Source organism: Syngnathus acus, chromosome 14, assembly GCF_901709675.1.
Source record: "Syngnathus acus chromosome 14, fSynAcu1.2, whole genome shotgun sequence".
NCBI lineage: Eukaryota > Metazoa > Chordata > Actinopteri > Syngnathiformes > Syngnathidae > Syngnathus > Syngnathus acus.
This window is the reverse complement of record NC_051099.1, coordinates 2,031,357-2,050,949: the sequence shown is the minus strand read 5'-3', so window position 1 is coordinate 2,050,949 and position 19,593 is coordinate 2,031,357. Positions and strand designations below refer to the sequence as shown.

Sequence of the window (19,593 nt, the reverse complement as noted above, 5' to 3'; positions counted from 1 at the left end):
ACAGGCAGATGAAAAAAATTGCAAAGTGCCGAGTGTCTCGCAACGCATCCATTCGTAACCCTTTCCGCTTCATCTATCCACAGAAAAGCAAACGTGAGCATGTGCCACATTTCAAGTAACAAATGAGGCCGGGCGCAGTGGAGTGGTGGGGCGACGTGGCGAGGCGAGGATGTGTCAGCTGTCAAGTGGCTGTCAAGTTATGTAAATGCACAGGCAAGGCGGCTAGGACAACACACTCAGGGAAGTGGAACCGGGGGAAAAAAAAAATAATAATAAAATACGTCACAGTTCCAAATCAATCCACATTGATCCACCACAGCGACGTGATCTTTCGATAGCCGCGCGGTGTCAAAGGTACAACACACACACACACACACACACATTTCCTATAACCTTAACCCCAATTCACAAAACACGGCTGCAAAAATAAAAGAGCCATACATGTTTATTTTTCTTTACAAGAAGGGCACATCATCTATGTATATCTTTGTACAAACCGTAAACTAAATACAGTAATAAGTTTGAGGAGTATAATCTTTGACATAACTTTCATGAAAGAACACCAGAAACAAGTAAATAAATATATAAATAGACATCGGCCGTCTGCATCTGGCGGACAAACAACGGAGAAGACAAACGGCATTTGTTACACAAGCTAAGGTTTCTTTTCAGATAAAAAGCACTTGTGTTGGTCACCAAAAAATGACGTTTTTTTGTTTTTTAAAACATCATGTACAATACAGAATCCCTCTCCTCACATGTAAATACTGCCATTGAGATTTGTTTTTTTACATGAGCCGACACAACAAAATTCTAGCGGTTTACCTTTGGCCCCTGCATTGCAGGAATGCGTATGACGCCGAGGAGGAGAGTTGTCAGTCGGACGTTGTCGTTTTGCTTAAGTCGTCAAACGTCAACTCTCATTGGGAGACATTGTTCTGTCACTAACCCTAACTGGAGGACATGCGGGCTGATGAAAAAGAACATGTTACTCCAGGGGGCGGCGGCCTGACGTCGGCCATCTTTCGAATCAAAGGAGGTGACGTGAGCGCCGATGACTCACCGTGTTAGCAAGGTGAGGCCTCGAGGGGGCTTTAACATGAAGCCAAAATACACTGGAGACAAACACGCAGCTCCAGGTGCATTTAGAAAAATGCATACAAACAGGCGTTTGAATTCATCTGCAGTTACCAAACATCAGAATGTTGGATGACGTAAAAAAAAAAAACGGAACGGAATATTTGATCAGAAGCGCAATGAAGTTGCAGTTGGACAAAAAGGGGCCACAAACATGGCGCAAGATCATTACTACATTCCTGAAAATTGTGTCAGCAATTTCGGACCTATAGAATCGAATCAATGGAAAAGAATGTGGCTTGAGTTACAGCAGTGTGACATTGTACAACAATGGAAACAAAACATTCGAAATGGATCATTGATGCACTTAATCACAAGCGCGAAAAGTCCAAAATTTCTGACATCCAAAATGAGATGATGGAACCAAATGTCACCTGAAACCCACAGTTCTTATTTGATAGTAAAGCAAATGAAATCGGAACAGAATGAAAAAAGAGAAAACATACAAAAAGACTATTGTTGCATTCCTCACAAGCCAGCGTCAGGGACGTTTTAAAATTCCTCAAATAAAGCAACTTATTTACTTTAAACAATACTTCATTGATAGGTTCCATTTTGATTTCTTACAGGCAGCATTAAAATGCTCCGGACGTCTTCCCGTTCGTCCGCGGTGATTTAGAGCATCAACAGTTCTACATGAAATGATCTACGAGCTTTGATTCGGTGCCGTGACTCCGAGTAGAGAAAGGAAACAGTAGGCCCTGTCTGTTTAATATTAAATCCAGTCGTGTTAACATCTGGAATGCTCATCAGGGCGACAGAGGAAGCCGAGAGAAAAAGCCAGCGAGCGAGCACGAGTCGGAAGAAGGAGGAGGGAACCTTCTCCGAGGCGTTTTCTCAAGCATCCGTCCATCCTGACACACTAATCGCACACATCTGTAGTTCCTGGTCAGTTGTGGGGAAGCATCAGATCCCTCCCAAAAAGCGTCAAAGAAACATGATGTAGTGGCACTTGAAAGATAATTAGGGCTGTTTGAAATTGAAATGAGCTGACAGCAGATGCCTGCTAACTCGTGTTCAGTCAACAGAACAGCGTGAGAAGAGGACAAGGCAGAGAGGACAATGAGCTGCTTGTGTGCCACATATTGAGCTACAAGTTCCCCACGTTGCCCATATGGACAGCATTGGATTTTCCAGCATGGGAAAATCAAACGCTTCGTTTAAGAACAATCGCTTTCTATCGGATTGTCTTTCTCTTCCCCTGCAAGAGTTTCAGCGAGCGCTTTTTTATTCCCCTCCGCCAGCCAAACAATATGACTTGGACGTATTTGTCATTTCATCAAACCGAACTTTGGTTTGGCTTTAATGCACAGCTTTCGCATTTTTGTTTGAACTTCCCTGTTTTCACCTTTACTTGTGAAATGTGTGATTTTGGTAAGAAGCCGGAGCCGTCTTTGAGTACCTCCAGGGGCGCTAGTGAGTCTCAAACGACTTATCGGCCATTTCAATTCCGTTAGTGTCGACGTCCAAACTAGTCAAAAGTGCGTTTAAAAAAAAAAACTAAATTAAAGGCTGTGCAGCGCTTGAAGAGCAACAGGTGGCGCTCTCAACGCAAACCACTAAGACATTTCAACCAATCAGATCAGAGCATAAATGGAATGCTCACAGAAGAAGGTGTTACTTGATGCCACTTCAATTGAATTAAGAAGCTGATGTCAATTATTAACATTGCATGAGGTGTCATGACAATTACCCGCACTGACGGGTCGTCGGTCACCAACTGTGATGGCCGCTAGAGCATAGCGCAGGCAATTGAACAAATCAGATATTTACACGTTTGGCAAAAAGGTCAGTCGACTTCACTTTCATTAAGTTTGAGTGCACTCCAATTCCCTCCTCCTCCTCCATCTGAGTGGAGGTTTGTGTTGATGCTTTGTTTCAATCTGCAGATTTACATTGGGGGGACTGATGGTATTTGCTATAAACAGAACAACTTTAATCGCTGGAAGAGGGAGCCTTCAAGTTAGCAAATCTATACCTGGTGAAAAGCAAGACGGAGATACTTAGAAATAAATCCCAACCCAAAGTGGGGTACACACATGCCGATAATCTCTGATGGAAAACACAGAGTTGGGCTGAGCTAGCGACTCGGTGATTGTGACCTAAAAGGAAACAAAAGCGAAAGCCAATCAAGATACAACCTGAACACAGCACGATTATAGGAGCAACCGTGCGTGCCTCCCAAGTCACTCACCACAATAAAACTATCAAGTAGACACAGATAAGCTAACAGTTAGCCTAGCTTCTTCTGCTACAGCAGTTTGGGCGCCACAGAAGTGAAAAATCGATATGTGTGTACCCCATTTTAGACAACTTGTGTTTGCAGTGGATATGGATTTAATCCGCTGAAACTTCACCCACAAATTTATGATGGCCTATAAACTCCACAAGATGACTTCATGAATGCCAAAACATGCGGGGATTCACTGTGTACGGCTTTTGAGATACCATAAGTATCAAACTCAAGGCCCGGGGGCCAGATACGACCCACCACATCATTTTATGAGGACCGGGAAGATCAATTTTGCATCGACTTTGTGTCATTACTAAAGTTACAAATTGTCTATTGTCATAATTGCCCTCCGACAAATTGCCATCCCTACCGTTTAGACAAACTTGAAGTAGAAAAATAACAGGTTGTTCTCCTGCCTCCTCCATTTTGAATTCCGACTTTGGTTCCTTGGCACGCAAGTCAAAAACGCACGTCTTTTGGCTCTCCAAAGAAAACTGCCATGTTTATACTGCAATTAAAAATAGAATCAGATATCAACTGCATTAGACAACACATTTTGCTAACGTTTTCTACATCTTCTGCGCTATAATACTGTTAAAAGTCAATCCGTACTGTACAGGATGCATACAAAGAAATGCGATCACACGTCAGAATTCTGCAGTGTGTTTAGCCGGAATAAAGTGCCTGTAACTCGGAAACATTCGGATTGTGTTTTCTCTCTTGTGGATAGTTGTCAACGGGCCGGGCCGAAGGTCCTGCGGGTGATGGATGGAACAACACTCACTATGTCGCCGTCAGGCAAGATGTCCGTTGCGAGCGTTCAGCGGGACATGGCGTTGTGCTGTCCGTTCTGCGTTACGGGGTTGATCTTTTCCAGAGTGATCTCCGCGTCGCTGTCTAAATTCCCCGAGATGGCCGGGCAGAGTTTGTCCAAGGCGTTGTTGTCAACACCTACCTCCATCTCGTCCAGCTTGTGTAAGTCCTCCTCCTGACACAAGATGCTGTGGGGCATCACGCAGCCCGCCGAGTGGTTGCCTTCCTTTGGGATGTGGCTTTTGGGATGGTACTGGCAAGCGGGGTTGGGAAGGGTCGCTCCGGCGTTGTTGTTGACGCTGAGGATCTCGATGGTGTTGCTCCCAGGGCAGAGGCGGTGGCAGCCCAGCAGAATGGAGAAGGCCTTGCGGAAGTCGGCGTTGAAGGCGTAGATGATGGGGTTGAGCGAGGAGTTGGCCCAGCCGAACCACACAAACACGTCGAAGGTGGTCGGGCTGATGCAGTGGAAGTCGTTGGCGTCGTCCGGCAGGTTGGCTTCGCAGAAGGGAACCATGCAGTTGAGGATGAAGAAGGGCAACCAGCAACACACAAACACCCCCATGATCACCGAGAGCGTCTTTAACACTTTGGTTTCTCGCTTGAACGACATTTTGAACGAACTCTCGCTCTCTACATTGGACGTGTTGCCCATGCTGCTGTGACGGTTTTTGGCACTCTCCGCTGCCCTCTCCAGGGCAGATATCCTCCGGATCTGTTTTTGGGCGATGCGGTAGATGCGAGTGTACGTGACGATCATGATGGCCACGGGGATGTAGAAACTGATGAGAGACGAGGAGATGGCGTAAGAGCGGTTAAGGCTGGAATCACAGTTGTCGGGCGGCAGTTCGCCCGGGTAGCTTCCGTTGAGCTCCACGTAGCTGGTCGTCTGAGCTTTGTGCCAGTTCAGCTGCACAGGGATGAAAGAGATGAGAACGGAGAGCGTCCACGCCACGCTGATCATCAGACACGCCACTCTGGGGGTCATTTTGCGTTCGTAGCGGAACGGACTGGAGATGGCCCAGTAGCGGTCCACGCTGATCACGCAAAGATTCAAGATGGAGGCGGTCGAGCACATGATGTCAAACGCCACCCATACGTTGCAGAAGGGGCCGAAAGGCCAGAAACCCACGATCTCCGTCGCGGCCTTCCAAGGCATCACCAGGATGGCCACCAGGAGGTCGGAGATGGCTAGGGAGATGACAAAGAAGTTGGTGACCTTGGAGCGCAGGTGGCGGAACTTGGTGACGGCCACGCACACCAGCGTGTTGCCCAGCAGCGTGGTGAAGATGAGGAGGGAGAGGAAGCATCCCGTCAAAACCCGTTTGGACGAGTCACGCTCAGGCAGAGGCTGTCTGCCGTCTCGAACCGTCGAGAAATTTTGATCCATTGTTGAAGCCAGACCGTATGCGGGGCGGGTGGGATTTTAGGGATCGGGGTAAGGGGGGGCATGAGCCGTCACCCCATCACATCCCCCGGCCCGCTGCAGCTGCGCCGCTCCGCAGACGGATCTCAGGACTGAAAGGTCGGCCGTCCCTTTGCCGCTTCCCCAGTCGCCTGGGTCACCCGTAGGTACCTGGTCAGAACCGCCATGCTGGTTTTGGGTGGTCAGGATCTTGCCAACTATCAGGGCATCAGCACTCGCCGCACGCTCGGCGCATATTATCCGGTTCAATTAGCGGGGCGCTCATAACACGGTGCATTCAAAGAGCACAGAAAAGCCTGGCGTTACCGTCGACCTTCCGGGAAAGTTTCCCGAGCGCGCTTGCTGTCGAGCTGAGTTGAATGCTGGCTGTCAGGTCCGGTCATTAGCTTTTTATAGTCCCTCGTCAATAAAGGCTATCGACGGATTTCGCAGTGCGTTTATCTGATTTGTTTAATGGTACTCCAGGCGTTTCCACTTTAATATATCGGCCACCTGGATCGAAACCCCACCACTGCTGTCGGTTAGATTTGTTTCATCGCAGGTTGGCAAAAGGATGCCGATGTTTCCACAAGGTTGGAAAAAAAAGTTATCGAAGAATAAAAGCAATAGGTTGACAGCGTCATTCTCAAAGTGTCAGGATCACATAATCCCCCCCATCAAGGTCACTTTCCAATCTGACAGCTTTGCCTTTTAAATTTTCCTTCTTGTGCAATCCGCGGGTGGTTGGAAAATCCGTTTAAAAAATAAAGTCCATCAAATGAAATTGTTTAGAACACTCCCGACATCCTGGCACGCATTCTTCAGCGCGGAGAGTGCGTCTCGCACCCACGCGTGCGCACTTCTCTGTGGGAGTCACTCCTCGCGACGCTCCTCTTGATTCCTCCTTACTATTTTTTCCTTGGAGGTGTAGGGGGTATTTTTGAGGAGGTGATCCTCTCTTGCCGTCTTGACCCACGCGTGGACTAATCTAACTGTGGAGGCTCGCCTAGAGGTGCGCGCATCTCTCTCTTTGCTCGCTGCCGCACAATTTCCACCATCCGAGGGGGCGAGGAGCGAGGGAGTAGGGGGTGAGAAAACGGAGTGGGGAGGGCGCCAAGAAAAAAAACACACACACACACAAATACACCACATACTACAGAGCTGAGACACTTTAAGTTTACGTATATGAAACTTGCGTGAGAAAAAGACTGTGCAATCACTCTTTGGTGAATGGCTTAAATTTTAAATACAGGTCATTACCCCCATGCACTTTTAAAATAGACCGCATAGCAAGTGGCTATTCCATTGCTAAATACGTCACAAAAGGAGCGGGGATGCTGCAAAAGAAGGCACCTCAGTGGCCTGACATGAACTTATAAAAATACATGGCTCAATGGCGCCATCGAGTGTAGATAAGAAATAATATGTTTGAGGTTAAAGCTTGAATTATTGGAGACATTTGGGATCATTTGAACCTTTTCCCAAACACCCCAAACTAACTAGAAACTATTGTTGTATAGTATGGCAAATAAATAATGATTTTTGGACCAATTAAGTGAAATTGGGTCATCTCCGGCTGCTCATCGGAAATTAACTGTCAGCTCTGCTTACCTTGCACAAAGCTGCCAATCAACATGACAACACTCAACATCAAAAATATATTTTCATTGTATTTCAACTTTAATATTGTGTGTGCATGTGTGCATTATTTCAGCAGTGTGTATATTATTTTAAAAACCCAAAGTCTGCCTTTCCAGGCCTTTGCATGTGAGCTTCTATGATGTGTCATGACGAGGCACGTGTTGTGAGAAGTGCGTGCATGTGTGTGTGTGTGTGAGAGAGATACAGAGAGAGAGAGAGAGAGAGAGAGAGAGAGAGAGAAAGAGAGAGAGAGAGTAATGCATGTCGACAAGCCAAGTGTAAGAGGCCTGGCAGACACAACGCCCACATTTCCCCACAGCTCCCAGCCAGCCAGGCTATGCGTGCAGCTGCCCAAGTTTAAACCAAGACCACGTTAGACACATACACACAAACACAAACGCACAAGTCGGCTCACGCACTCACACACACAAGACAAGCAGCCATGCAGGCAAATTTATGTCTGCTCCAAAAAGCAAACAAAATAGAATAGGAGTCGAAAAGAATAGAGATGCGGATATGTCTTTTTTTGGTGCTTCATTCGCTGCATGTTGACCTTTTCACAATGAATGCGACATGACAATTAACTTCTGGCAGTAATGAATAAAATGTGTGTGTGAAATTGCGGCTTTTCTTATTGACCACTGAACACATTCTCGGGGTGCACTTTGATTTCTATCTCTCATGTTTGCTTTCATTTAGGAAGATTTGTAACGGTGCCCTTTCATCATAGTGTGACATCTGTGTGATTTGCAATCACTGATGCTCTATTTTTTTTAAGAATTGCTGCTTTTTTTGTTTCATTTCTTCTTTCATTTTGTCTTCCATTGAGTGTTTTGCATTGTAATATAATTAAAAACCAAGAAACAAAAAAGATCGTCAAACGAGCAACCACTTACGTGTTTCTTCTCAAGTCGGCTGTCTGAGCTGAACTTACTTGGCGTATTCGCCTTCATGTGCTGGCTCATTAAGAACAGATGAGGGGTCACAGAGGTGATGTTGCCAGGTTTTTATGGGGAGTGTTCAACAACAGGCCCCTAGCATAAAAGAAAGTTAATGAGAAAAGATAACAGTGAAACGTAATATAATAATTAAACAAAAAAAATCAAAATGGTAAACACTTATTACAGTAGCCTAAAAGCTCAGTGGTGGTTTATTACATAAAAATACTGCTCTCTTGCGGTAATTTATAATTTTGACTTGTTGACAAGTACACTGTAGAGCACCGTAGATTATTTTCTATTTTATTAATTCTTTGGAATTATCACTTTTCTGAGCTAGCATTGTTACAAGGGAACGCCCAGTTGGTTAATTAGTTAGCTAACACAATAAATACACACGTAAATGAAGATTGAATAAATAGTCAGTAAGTTACTAGGCTAAATAGAATAAAAAATTGAATAAAATAGAAATAGAATAAATACATAAGAGATAAGTAAATAAAATCGCAACGCTTGACGTTGCGCATTACATACCAGGAAGTCGAACGTCTTGCGTGATGACGTCATCACTCATGCAGCGCGAAACGTAGGATTCAGAACTGTTAAACGTGGAGGCACGTTCCAAGACAAGAAGGTGTGTTTTCGTGACACAATGCGTCTTTAGACAAGTTAAATACGAACAAATGGCCATTTGCATTATTCCGTGTAATGCTTTGACGTTGTTGTTGTTGTTGTTGTTGTTATGTTGCTTGTCTGTTTTGTCGAGCGTAACCGTACGTAATATTATTAGCTAGCTTACCGCGTATATTACTTTCGTGATAGGTCTAAAAAGTAATTCGTGCTTAAATAGACAAGTTGTGGGTTACTAAAACGTCTACACAGTTCTAATAAAGTATAGTTAATATCTGTTGTTATAATTTACCTGTATCTGTAACTATACCTGTATGGTTCGTTGTGATGTTTTGAACCCACGTGCCTTTCCGGGGTCGCGCATGACCCCAAAAGCCAGTAAAATCGAACAAAATCAGATTCATACACTCCTCGCAAAAGTTAAGGCCTTCAGATGAAATTTTAGCATCAACTCAAAATGCATAATAACCTTTACAGGTGAATTTCATTTTTGCTTCTTTTTTGTCTCTTGCAGAAAGCAAACATGTCTAAAATTGACAAGATGAGCATCCTGGGGGTGCGAAGCTTTGGAATTGAAGACAAAGACAAACAAGTAATCGAGTTCTTTACTCCCCTTACGGTTCTGGTTGGTTCCAACGGAGCAGGCAAAACGGTACAGACACTCAAGAGTACACATTGGAGCTAGAATTGATTGTACAGTATATATCTTTTTGTGTTTCAGACCATAATTGAGTGCCTCAGGTATGCAACTTCAGGAGAACTTCCCCCAGGTTCTAAAGGAGTTGCTTTCGTCCATGATCCAAAGGTGAATTATTATTTTTAGATGTTGTGCATTCCCTACTCCCCATGCTAAATTCTAATGTGAGCATTCATCAACATGTGATTCCAGGAGGCCCACGAAACAGACGTGCGGGCGCAGATTCGACTTCTGTTCTCTGATGTCAACGGAGACAAAATTGCCATCCAACGTTCCATGTCGTGTACCCAGAAGACGAAGAATTACTCCTTTAAAAGCTTAGAGCAGGTTATTACTCGGATAAAGTAAGTCCTGACTTTTTTTAAGTCATGTCAAGCCTGGCTCTTTATTTTGCGAGCCTATTCCGGTCTTCAATCAACCTCGCATGCATGATTTGGGAGCGTGGGAGAAAAAACAATCTATGCTCATATTCTCTCCATGTATTCATCCAGGGATGGTGAAAAGGTGAGCTTGTCATCCAAGTGTGGCGAGTTAGACCGCGAGATGATTTCTGCACTAGGCGTTTCCAAGGCCGTGTTGAATAACGTCATATTCTGCCATCAAGAGGATTCCAACTGGCCACTTAGTGAGGGCAAGGCACTCAAAGAAAAGTTTGATTCCATCTTTGCTGCAACCAAGTAAAGCCAACTCATTTGCACATTCACTCACTGCCACTAGATGTTTTATTGACATTCGTATCGCCTTCAAGGTACATCAAAGCTCTGGAGACGATGCGTCAGTTGCGTCTCAAGCAGAGCAACACCGTGAAAGAGTGCCAGGTGGAGTTGCACTTTTTGAAGCAGAACAAAGAGAAGGCCCAGCAGATTAGAGAGATTGTCGCCTACAAAGAAGATCAACTGATGGCCTCCAGGGACCGTGTCCAGATGCTGGAAAGCCAAATCGAGCCACTGGAAGTGCGTGCTGTTGCGCTGTTTGAAATCCAAGTGATTACATGCCATATAAATGAGTCATTGTATTTTTTTCTCTCTCAATTGTCAGAATCAGTTGGCAGACATCGACTTGAAACTGGGCAAGGTGATGAAGCTGGACAATGATATCAAGGTATTGGACAGCAGGAAGAAACAGATGGAGGAGGACAACAAGGAGCTCGAGGAAACAATGGAAAAGGTGCAACACTTAACCATGAAATGAACACTCATCTAAAACTTTACTAGATACAGCTGCACAATTCATTGAGGTCTAATTAAAAAAAATGTCACACATTATAAAAAAATCATTTGAAATACTCCAGAATAGCTTTGAGCCTGTAGTCCTTGTTTGCTTGCAGGTGTTCCAGGGTTCGACCGAGCAGCTGCAAGAGTCTTACCTGAACCACCAGAGAACCGTAAGGGAGAAGGAAAGTAGGCTGAAAGACTGCCAGAAGCAGCTGGAGCAAGCCGACAGGGAGTGTCAGAGACTCAACAGACAAAAGTCCGAGCTCCTAGTGGAACAAGGTACGTAAGCACGAGAAACCCGCAACAATTGTGAATTTGTCAATAGAAAGAAGAGTGGCTAAAAATGTTGTAAAATGTCTTCTGGTCTTCCCAGGACGTCTCCAAGTCGAGTCTGACTGCCACACACAAAACATCAAGAACCGTGACACTCAGGTGAGAGCAAATCCTAGCGCTCAAAATCAAACTAGCTGGTTCTTGAGAGAGCCTTCGTTTCACTGTCGCAGGTCCGCTTATTGTCATCCCAACTGGAGATGGAAGGCTACGACCGGCCGCCCTTCACGACTCTTCAGCTCGAGAGCTTCCATCGTCATGTCACTCAGAGACTGGAGCAGGAAAAAATGAAAGTTGCTCAGGTTATGGTAAGAAAAAGTCAGACCACTCAAGCAAGTTAATTGATGAGTCACTCATTTCACCTCTCGTTCCTTCAACCAGGCGGACCTGCAGGAAAAGGAGCAGCAGAAACAACAGTCAATTGATGATATCAGGGATAAGAAGACGGGTCTGGAGAGAATAATCGAACTGAAAAAAGACATGCAGCTAAAGAAGCAGCTTGAGCTCCAGAATGTCCACACTGAGCTGCAGAGGCTTGAAGGTTCGTTCGGCAGAATGCACGAGCTGGAAAGCGAGCTGGCCAAAGCGGTGAGTTTGTCCATTTTCCAAAGTTAGTAAAAAAAAAAAAAACATCAACCAAGTTCATTTGTTGTCTTTTCAGGAACATGAGCTGCAGAGTGCCCTCGAGACGTCCAACGTAGAGGGGCTGAAGGTCGAGGTTGTGGCGCTCCAGAGAGAAAAGGCAGAGCTCGACCGCACACAGAGGCAGCTGGACCAAGAGATGGCCGTGCTCAACATGCACACAACAGCACGTACTCAAATGGACATGTTGACTAAGGACAAGGTGACATTTGTCATCCTTCCTCATGCTTGTCTGCCGTTTCCCCTTGTAACATTCCATCTTTTCTTTTGCTTTTGTAGAAAGCGAAAGAGGAGCAGGTACGCAAGATCAAGTCACGTCATAGTGATGAACTGGTGGCACTGCTGGGCCACTTTCCCAACAAAAGAGAACTGGAGGACTGGCTTTACGCTAAGTCAAAGGAAATAAACAGAACCAGGGACAAACTGGCCAAACTCAAGTGGGTTGTCTAATTATTACATTCTCGGAACCTTCAAAGTCGAGCACTGCAAGTCCTATCATTTTCAAAATTCATGTCACACCACTACTACTGTAGCGGAAGCATTACCTGTTAATTGAGCGTTTATAATTATTTCAAATCGTCAGAAACCAAGTAATTCTATTGTACATGAAGACGTTTTGAAATTAGAAAACCTTGGAAGTCAATTAGCATTGCAGTTCTACTTTGGAGGTTCCATTCTGTTTATGTTTGGGCCTTGTTATTGAACCTTACTTTGTCATGACGAGCCTGTTATGATTTCACAGTAAGGACCTGGCATCCAGCGAGCAGAATAAGAACCACATTGCTGCTGAGCTACGTAAAAAGGAGCAGCAGTTGACAAATGATGAAGAAAAGTTCTTCAACGTCTGCGGCAGTCAAGATCTGGAGCAGGACCTCAGCAAATTGCAAGAGGACCTGGAAAAAATCTCCAAACAAAGAGGTTGTCGTGTGCACTACATTTATGCAAATCAATTCAAAAAGTTACATTAAGTTTTTTTTCTTTTCTTCTAGCCATGCTTGCTGGAGCCACTGCCGTCTACACCCAGTTTATCAGCCAGCTGACCGAGGAGAGGGAGCCCTGCTGCCCCGTCTGCCAGCGAACGTTCCCGTCCGAACCCGACTTACAAGAGGTCATCGGCGACATGCAGTCCAAATTGCGTCTGGTTCCAGACAAGCTGAAGAACACCGAGCAGGACCTGAAGAGGAAGGAAAGAAGGAGAGATGAGATGGTGACACTAAGACCAGTCAGGTATAACATGTCAACTCTAATGTGTATAACACACGATATAAGCGTGTGGCCAAAATTTGGCCAGTAAGCAATTTGGTTGAACTAAAAGCGATGAATGGTTTAGTCCACTAGATGGCGTGGGATTATCATGAAAGGCCTATAAGAATATTTGCACAGTAGCTTGGAAGCTCTAAAGTAAAATACAATCTGTGGCGTGAAGCTGGTTGTTGGAATTTCAAGAAAATAATTACCATAAGAATCAATGGATTGATTTGCTGTTCATCTACTGAGCAATCCGTTCCAATCATCCTCACTTTTCCTCCTATGTACTTTACGTTCATGTTTACCTGTCCCCGCAGGCAGTCCATTCTGCAGTTACAGGAGAATGAGTTGCCTGAGCTGCGAAATCGACTGCAGAGTGTGAACAGAGATATTGAGAGGCTGAAAAAAGATGTGGAGGAACAGGAGACTCTGCTTGCGGCTCTGATGTCAGAGGAGGAAACCGTCAAGGCCTGTCAGCAGGACATCGCTCTGATGGACAGATTCCTGGTACGATTCTCCCGTTTGCTTCTGGGAACATACGAGACGTCGTTGTGACAATTCAAAATTCTTGTTCTTCGTAGATGGATCTAAAAGAAGTGGAGGTGAAAATAGCTCAGAACGCCGCTAAACTCCAGGGAGTAGACTTGACCAGAACCGTCCAGCAAGTCAGTCAGGAGAAGCAGGAGACTCAGCTCAAATTAGACACCAGTAAGATGATCTCAGCTCGTTCAGTGTTTCCAAACATGAAATGAGCCAAGGCACACCATCAAACAACAACAAAAAAGCCACTAAAGTATGAGAAACCGTGCTTCTTGACACCCCTTTCCCCCACCGCGTAGCATCCAACAGGATGGATCTGAAACGCAAGCTGATCCAAGACCAGCAGGATCGGATTCAGATGCTGAAGAGTTGTGTGAACGAGACCAAAGCGGAGAAACTCCAACTGAGCAGCGACATGCAGAAGCAGCAGCAGCTGGAGGAGCAGCGTGCTGATTTCTCCGCTGAGAATCAGGCCTTAACCAGGGACATCCGGGTACTTTCATTGCCATGCCGAAATTCGACTTTCTTCTGTTCGGGCTTAGCAGAAAACAAAGCAACCAAATGCCATGTTCTCACCACAATCAGGAAGCGAAGGAGCAGCTGTCTCCGCTAATCTCCACGTTGCATAAGATGCAACAGGAAAAAGAGGAGATGATGGGACGGAGAAGGCAGAAGCAGGAAGAAGGACAGGAAAAGGTGGATGCATGATTACTCGCAAGTCTTTGTCCATTTATGTTTATATCTACTTCACCGTTTGTCAATGGCAGATCAACACCATCAAAGAGAAAATAAAGACCATCTCCGACGTGGAATGGCACATCCGCAAGTATATTGAAGAGGGCAAACATGAACACCAGGAGGTCAGTCATTCAAAGTTACAACGCTGACCCTTAAAAGCGGACTGATCAGTCGTGTCCAAGATACTCAGTCTTTGTATTAGCACTACAGATAAGCATTGTTGTTTTTTTTCTGTCGTTGCAGAAAAAAGAATCTCAACTTCAAGAAACCAACACGCTGCTCCATGCGGCTGAACGTCACAAAGAGAAGATCAGCAAAGAGAAAGAAAACATCCGTCAGGACATCGACACTCAAAATGTAAACTAGTCCAAGAGTGCAGCGTTTTCCCAACATTTCGCCATGGCACATATTTACCTATTTTGTTTGTACATATTTAGCATACATAATGTTTTACCAAACGAATGTGATAAAAAGTGTGCGTTGAGATACCATTTTAACTTTATTGGAAGCACATTTAATTGTTCTGCCGATGCACAGATAGAAATGGAAGTTTAACGTGTATTTTCCCTCATGGCAGATGCAAGAGCGCTGGTTACAGGACAACCTGACCCTAAGAAAGCGTGTTGAAGAGCTAAGAGAGCTTGTGGTTAAGCGGGAGGCCTTTTGCAAAGAAATAGGCAACATGCAAGTGACACAGCTGCGCCAGTAAGAGTCCTCATCTGTGCTTTGCCAAAGAAATCCTTTTCAGTTCGTTTTATCCGGGGGTCTCACTTTGACTCTTTTACGTGCTCGTGCAGAGAACGACGTGAAGCCGAACGCAAGTTGGAGGAGCTGAAGAATAACCGCAGCACTGCGTTCGGTCGCCAGAAAGGCTTCGAGGATGAGTTGCTGCATCACAAGTGAGCTGCGCTACGCTACCGAGCTAGCCGTCTGTCGTCATCGCCTTTACTGGCTTTGCAAAAAAACTTGACGTATCGCTTTCAGAAAAGAGTTGCGAGAAGACCAGTACGGTAAAGCGGACGAGCGCTACAAAAACAAGATGATCACAATGCGTACGACCGAGCTGGTCATCAAAGACCTGGGACTCTACTACAAAGCCCTCGATCAGTAAGTGTGACACTTTGCTTTATCACTGAGTGTGACACGTTTTCCTGTGCTGCATCCCGCCGCACCTTAATTTATCTTTTTTTTTTAGTTGCTTGTCATAAAGATGGCACAAAATGGTGACAAAGAACCACTTTTGTCGAAATGAAGCTCCACTAATCACTTCAACACAGTTTCTTGCCACCAAAACGGCACCAACTGAAAGCTTTTATTGCTTTGGTCCCAACATAAAAACAAGAGAATATGTGAATAGTTTACAAAAAAAATGCTTGGAATTGTACTTCTGTCAATGTATAATAGCACTTCACAAAAAATGTGAACTATAAAACTCAGCAAGTATTTGGAGTTAGAAAAGAAATAATCTCAATAAGTACAAGCAGCTGATAAATCTGTAAAAAAAAAAAACCCTGAAGAAAGTGGATGACGAAACAGGGATTTTACGGGGCAGTGTGTCGCTGTCAGTCATAATGGCACAGTGGAAGTGTTATTTCCGTCACGCCCGCATGGTTGAGTCAGCTGTTTCGTCAGCATTATCAATACCAAGAACAAGGAGGCCTTGGCTGCCCTCCAAGGAGTGATGGGTGTGTGGCCCAGTTAAAAAATGGACTTGGCCTTTAACAACAAATTATGTCAAAAACATGTGGCCTATACAGTAGGTTTTAGTACTTCATATTGAATAGGGAAAAAAAGATACATTGTTCGCAATACTCATTATTTTATTTATATCCATTCAAAAGCTTCAAAAAGAATTAGCTACTACTTGTATAGAATAAAAAAAAAAAAAATTAGCAACCCTTTCTGCCTCGTAAGCAAATCAGACGGATTGATAATGACTTTTCCTTTTTTTGTCATGACTCGCCTCTTCAGGTGCCATATATGGGCCTCGGAAGAAAGCAGTTGATTTCCACTTGATAGTTTGACCACATTGCAGTTGCTGGGTTGTTGGGCCAAACGTTTCGAGTAACACAGGAAGACCATATTCAGTCAGCTGCTTTTTTTATCGCCTTTATCAACCTACTTGTTTACCGTATATCAAAATGACACAGATTGAAATAGCTTATGGTATGAAATAATATGACTGACGATTAATCACGTTCGGTATCCTCTCAGAAGTATTTATCAGCAATTTTGTATGAGATGTCGTAACTTTACATTTTAAATAAATAACTAAATACACATACACACACACACACACACACGTCCATCCATTTCTCCCCCCTCATCCTTCATAACAAATACAGCATGGAGTTGGAAAAAAAACGCAATTGCCTAATTTTAGAGCCATCATGAAGTTCCACAGCATGAAGATGGATGAAATCAACAAACTCATCAGAGACCTTTGGCGGAGCACCTACCGAGGACAAGGTATCTTGAAGTCCACAGCAGAAGATCATTATTTTTAAGCGGGAAATTGTCATAATTGTTTCATTTAGAACAACAGTTCTTCACACCATGGCATTTTAGAAATAAAATGAAACACAAGCCATTGGTGTTCACCCTGGTCCATCCTCAATTCTCTTCCCAGATATTGAGTATGTGGAAATTCGCTCGGACGTGGATGAGAACACTTCTGCCGAAGTGCGACGAAGAGTTTACAACTATCGAGTAGTCATGGTAAAAGGAGATACCAGTTTGGATATGAGGGGGCGCTCCAGTGCTGGCCAGAAGGTACCTACTTGATTTATTTTTTTATTATTATTATTTTTTTTTAAATAGCCTTGTGTACTTTGTGTAAGTCTGATTCCGTGTGCTCGCAGGTGTTGGCATCTCTTATTATCCGTCTTGCCTTGGCGGAGACCTTCTGTCTGAATTGCGGGATCCTCGCACTGGATGAGCCCACCACCAACCTGGACAGAGAAAACATCGAGTCGCTGGCACACGCCCTTATCGAGTCGGTGCACATGCGCACACACACACACACACGCCTTACAAATGATCCCATAATTACAGGGGAAACATTTTCAAAAAGCTTCACTACCAAGTGTCAGAGTGATTGAAAACAGAAGATCCCCTCCTAAAAATATCCACTAATATAGAGTTCAAATGGTAAACATAGCATAAAATGTTATAGGTGCAAAATATGTGGCGCATTGCTGTCGATCCCAACAGCAATATCAGCAAAGATAAAAAAAAACGGAAAATCTTTATTGTCATTAGCAGCATCCATGTGCGACTTTACAACTCTCATCCCTTTTCCTCCTCTCCCATCGGCACAGAATCATCAAGAGCCGCTCCCGCCAGCGCAACTTCCAGCTGCTGATCATCACGCACGACGAGGACTTTGTGGAGCTGCTGGGCCGCTCCAGTTACATCGAAAACTTCTACCGCATCCGCAAGAACCGGGAACAGAACTCTGAGATCATCAAGTGCAGTATCAGCTCTCTCTCCTCCTATTTACACTGAGTATACCGCAACACCTCTACAGTAACTAGTTTCATCGTTACCATTTACAGTTCCACTTAGGTTTGTTCATTATACAAGAAAATACCTAAATATAAACACAGATTATTCTAGAAATCAAATTTCAATGTTTTTGGTCGGGTTCAATTTTGGGTTTTCTGAATTCACCAAAAACAGAGAAATGACTTAAGTTTGCATCTTGACTATTGTATCAAAGTGTTGTTGATTGATTGAATGGCTTTAGAACGCTGCATTGTTAGCAGTACCAGTGAGTTGAATACAAGGTTGAGTTTCTGGCATTAAAAAAACGACTTCCTGCAAGCTGCAATCTGTGTGGAAAATGTGAGAATATAGATATATATGTGTACAGAATATCAGTAATATTGTTAAAAAAAAAATGTTAATGAGCTCATATGTTTCGTTAATGGTCACATTTAAATTTCATAATGTTATTCCGCTTTTAACTTTTAAGTCACGGTAGTCGTTCTAATAGTGGGAAGAGATGGGGGGGAAAAAATATGCTCAGGTGCTTATTTTCTAATATTGTGACCTAATATGACACACAAATTCAAAGAAACATATCTCATTTTGTTGTAAGTATAATCAACTAAATCTTATTTCCGGTGTACTGCAGGGTAACAGCATTTTTTTTTTAAAGGGGGTGGGGGGAACGAGTAGTATAAATTCCATGCTTGCGATTGAGGCATCACAACGAACTAGTCGCTGACAATTCAAGCGCATTCCGACGAGGTGAAATTAGAAGCGAAAATGATGACCTTGATGATGGCGACGCTCTTGATGATGGCTTTGCTGGGCCATCCGGCTTCGCTGGGCCATCCAGCTTCAACCAAGCCGACCCACCAAAAACCCGAGCATAAACTCAAACCAATCATCGACTTGTTTGATAGCAACATGTCATTACCCACGGTAAGAGAATCGCAGTTTCAATCCACCATAATAAAATAAAAAATACACTACATTGCTGGTGCATAGATTTTTAAATGTAACTTTTTATTTCTTTACAGGGAGACTTTGATCGTTTGACACATCTGGCAGAAGGCATTGGAAGATGTGAGGTGAGGATGAGATCAGGCACATGGATAAAAAAAAAAAAAGGAAGAAAAAATTTCAAGCATATTGATAGTAATTGTGCTTTTACCCAATAGGCCAAGTTCTTCTGCAAAGTTCACGAGCTCCTGAACAAAACAAAAGAGACCGAGGAGATTGCAAGACATTTAAACGTGTACAATCGTCAGAAAGAAGTAAGGATAACATTGACTGCCCCATTTTTATTTGATTTCTTTTTGTGCAAGCATCTTTGGGTCTTTGAAAAGCCCTATACAAATTTAATGAATTATTATTATCACTGACTGTTCTCTCTTATCGCAGTTTCAATGCAAAGCCGTGCTACAGCGAGTGGCACCGACGGGCAACAAATACCAAATGCCCCTTCTTAAAGAGGATCTCATCAAATGCATCCGATACAAAATCATGCGCAGCTCAACGAGCACCACCGTGCCTTCGACAATTACAACCAGGCCGTCGCAATAGACGCAAAGGTCACTTTGAAAATGAATGACGTTAAATGTGTTCACCCTGGTTTACAAAACTGCTACTTCATCAACTTGAAGAGCTCTTCAAACCGCTGCAGTCAAAATCATTGGAATTCATCTATTTATTATATACTGTGTATTTAAGTGGCATATTTAATGTACTCCCAACAAATGAAATAAAACGAAATCTTATTGAGCATTTATAAAATGTGTTTGGAATGTTTTTTTTATGGTATAAGCGAGATCAGAGGTTAACAAACAAAGGATAAAAGGGTATTTTAGAATGGACCAAAATGATTAATTTGTCACTTATTTCCAATATTGTCACCTGTA

At 43.8% G+C, this 19,593-nt stretch overlaps 2 protein-coding genes across 2 annotated transcripts; one reads left to right on the top strand and one right to left on the bottom strand.

Moving 5' to 3' along the window:
• Positions 1-3,652: 3,652 nt before the first annotated feature.
• drd1b (dopamine receptor D1b) lies at positions 3,653-6,650 on the bottom strand. Its single transcript, XM_037269947.1, has one exon. The coding sequence runs from the start codon at positions 5,568-5,570 to the stop codon at positions 4,191-4,193; it is 1,380 nt and encodes a 459-aa protein (XP_037125842.1). The 5' UTR covers positions 5,571-6,650; the 3' UTR covers positions 3,653-4,190.
• A 2,077-nt stretch (positions 6,651-8,727) lies between these two features.
• rad50 (RAD50 homolog, double strand break repair protein) lies at positions 8,728-19,463 on the top strand. Its single transcript, XM_037269741.1, has 31 exons — positions 8,728-8,798; positions 9,309-9,446; positions 9,516-9,599; positions 9,684-9,835; positions 9,983-10,168; positions 10,240-10,444; positions 10,530-10,658; positions 10,819-10,984; positions 11,079-11,137; positions 11,209-11,343; positions 11,417-11,623; positions 11,697-11,879; positions 11,957-12,114; positions 12,420-12,595; positions 12,667-12,904; positions 13,243-13,432; positions 13,507-13,633; positions 13,765-13,958; positions 14,051-14,161; positions 14,233-14,325; positions 14,447-14,560; positions 14,781-14,908; positions 15,001-15,102; positions 15,188-15,310; positions 16,587-16,672; positions 16,833-16,975; positions 17,065-17,198; positions 17,524-18,634; positions 18,733-18,783; positions 18,874-18,969; positions 19,097-19,463. Exons 2-28 carry the CDS (start codon positions 9,318-9,320, stop codon positions 17,708-17,710), a joined length of 3,939 nt encoding a protein of 1,312 aa, XP_037125636.1. The 5' UTR covers positions 8,728-8,798; positions 9,309-9,317; the 3' UTR covers positions 17,711-18,634; positions 18,733-18,783; positions 18,874-18,969; positions 19,097-19,463.
• Positions 19,464-19,593: the final 130 nt, after the last annotated feature.

Bases quoted from the DNA above. Each gene is read 5' to 3' on its own strand.
- drd1b (XM_037269947.1), bottom strand. From the start codon at position 5,570: ATGGATCAAAATTTCTCGACGGTTCGAGACGGCAGACAGCCTCTGCCT.
- rad50 (XM_037269741.1), top strand. From the start codon at position 9,318: ATGTCTAAAATTGACAAGATGAGCATCCTGGGGGTGCGAAGCTTTGGA. The intron at 9,836-9,982 runs GTAAGTCCTGAC...GTATTCATCCAG, and splicing joins CAGGTTATTACTCGGATAAA to GGATGGTGAAAAGGTGAGCT. The intron at 11,344-11,416 runs GTAAGAAAAAGT...TCCTTCAACCAG, and splicing joins TGAAAGTTGCTCAGGTTATG to GCGGACCTGCAGGAAAAGGA.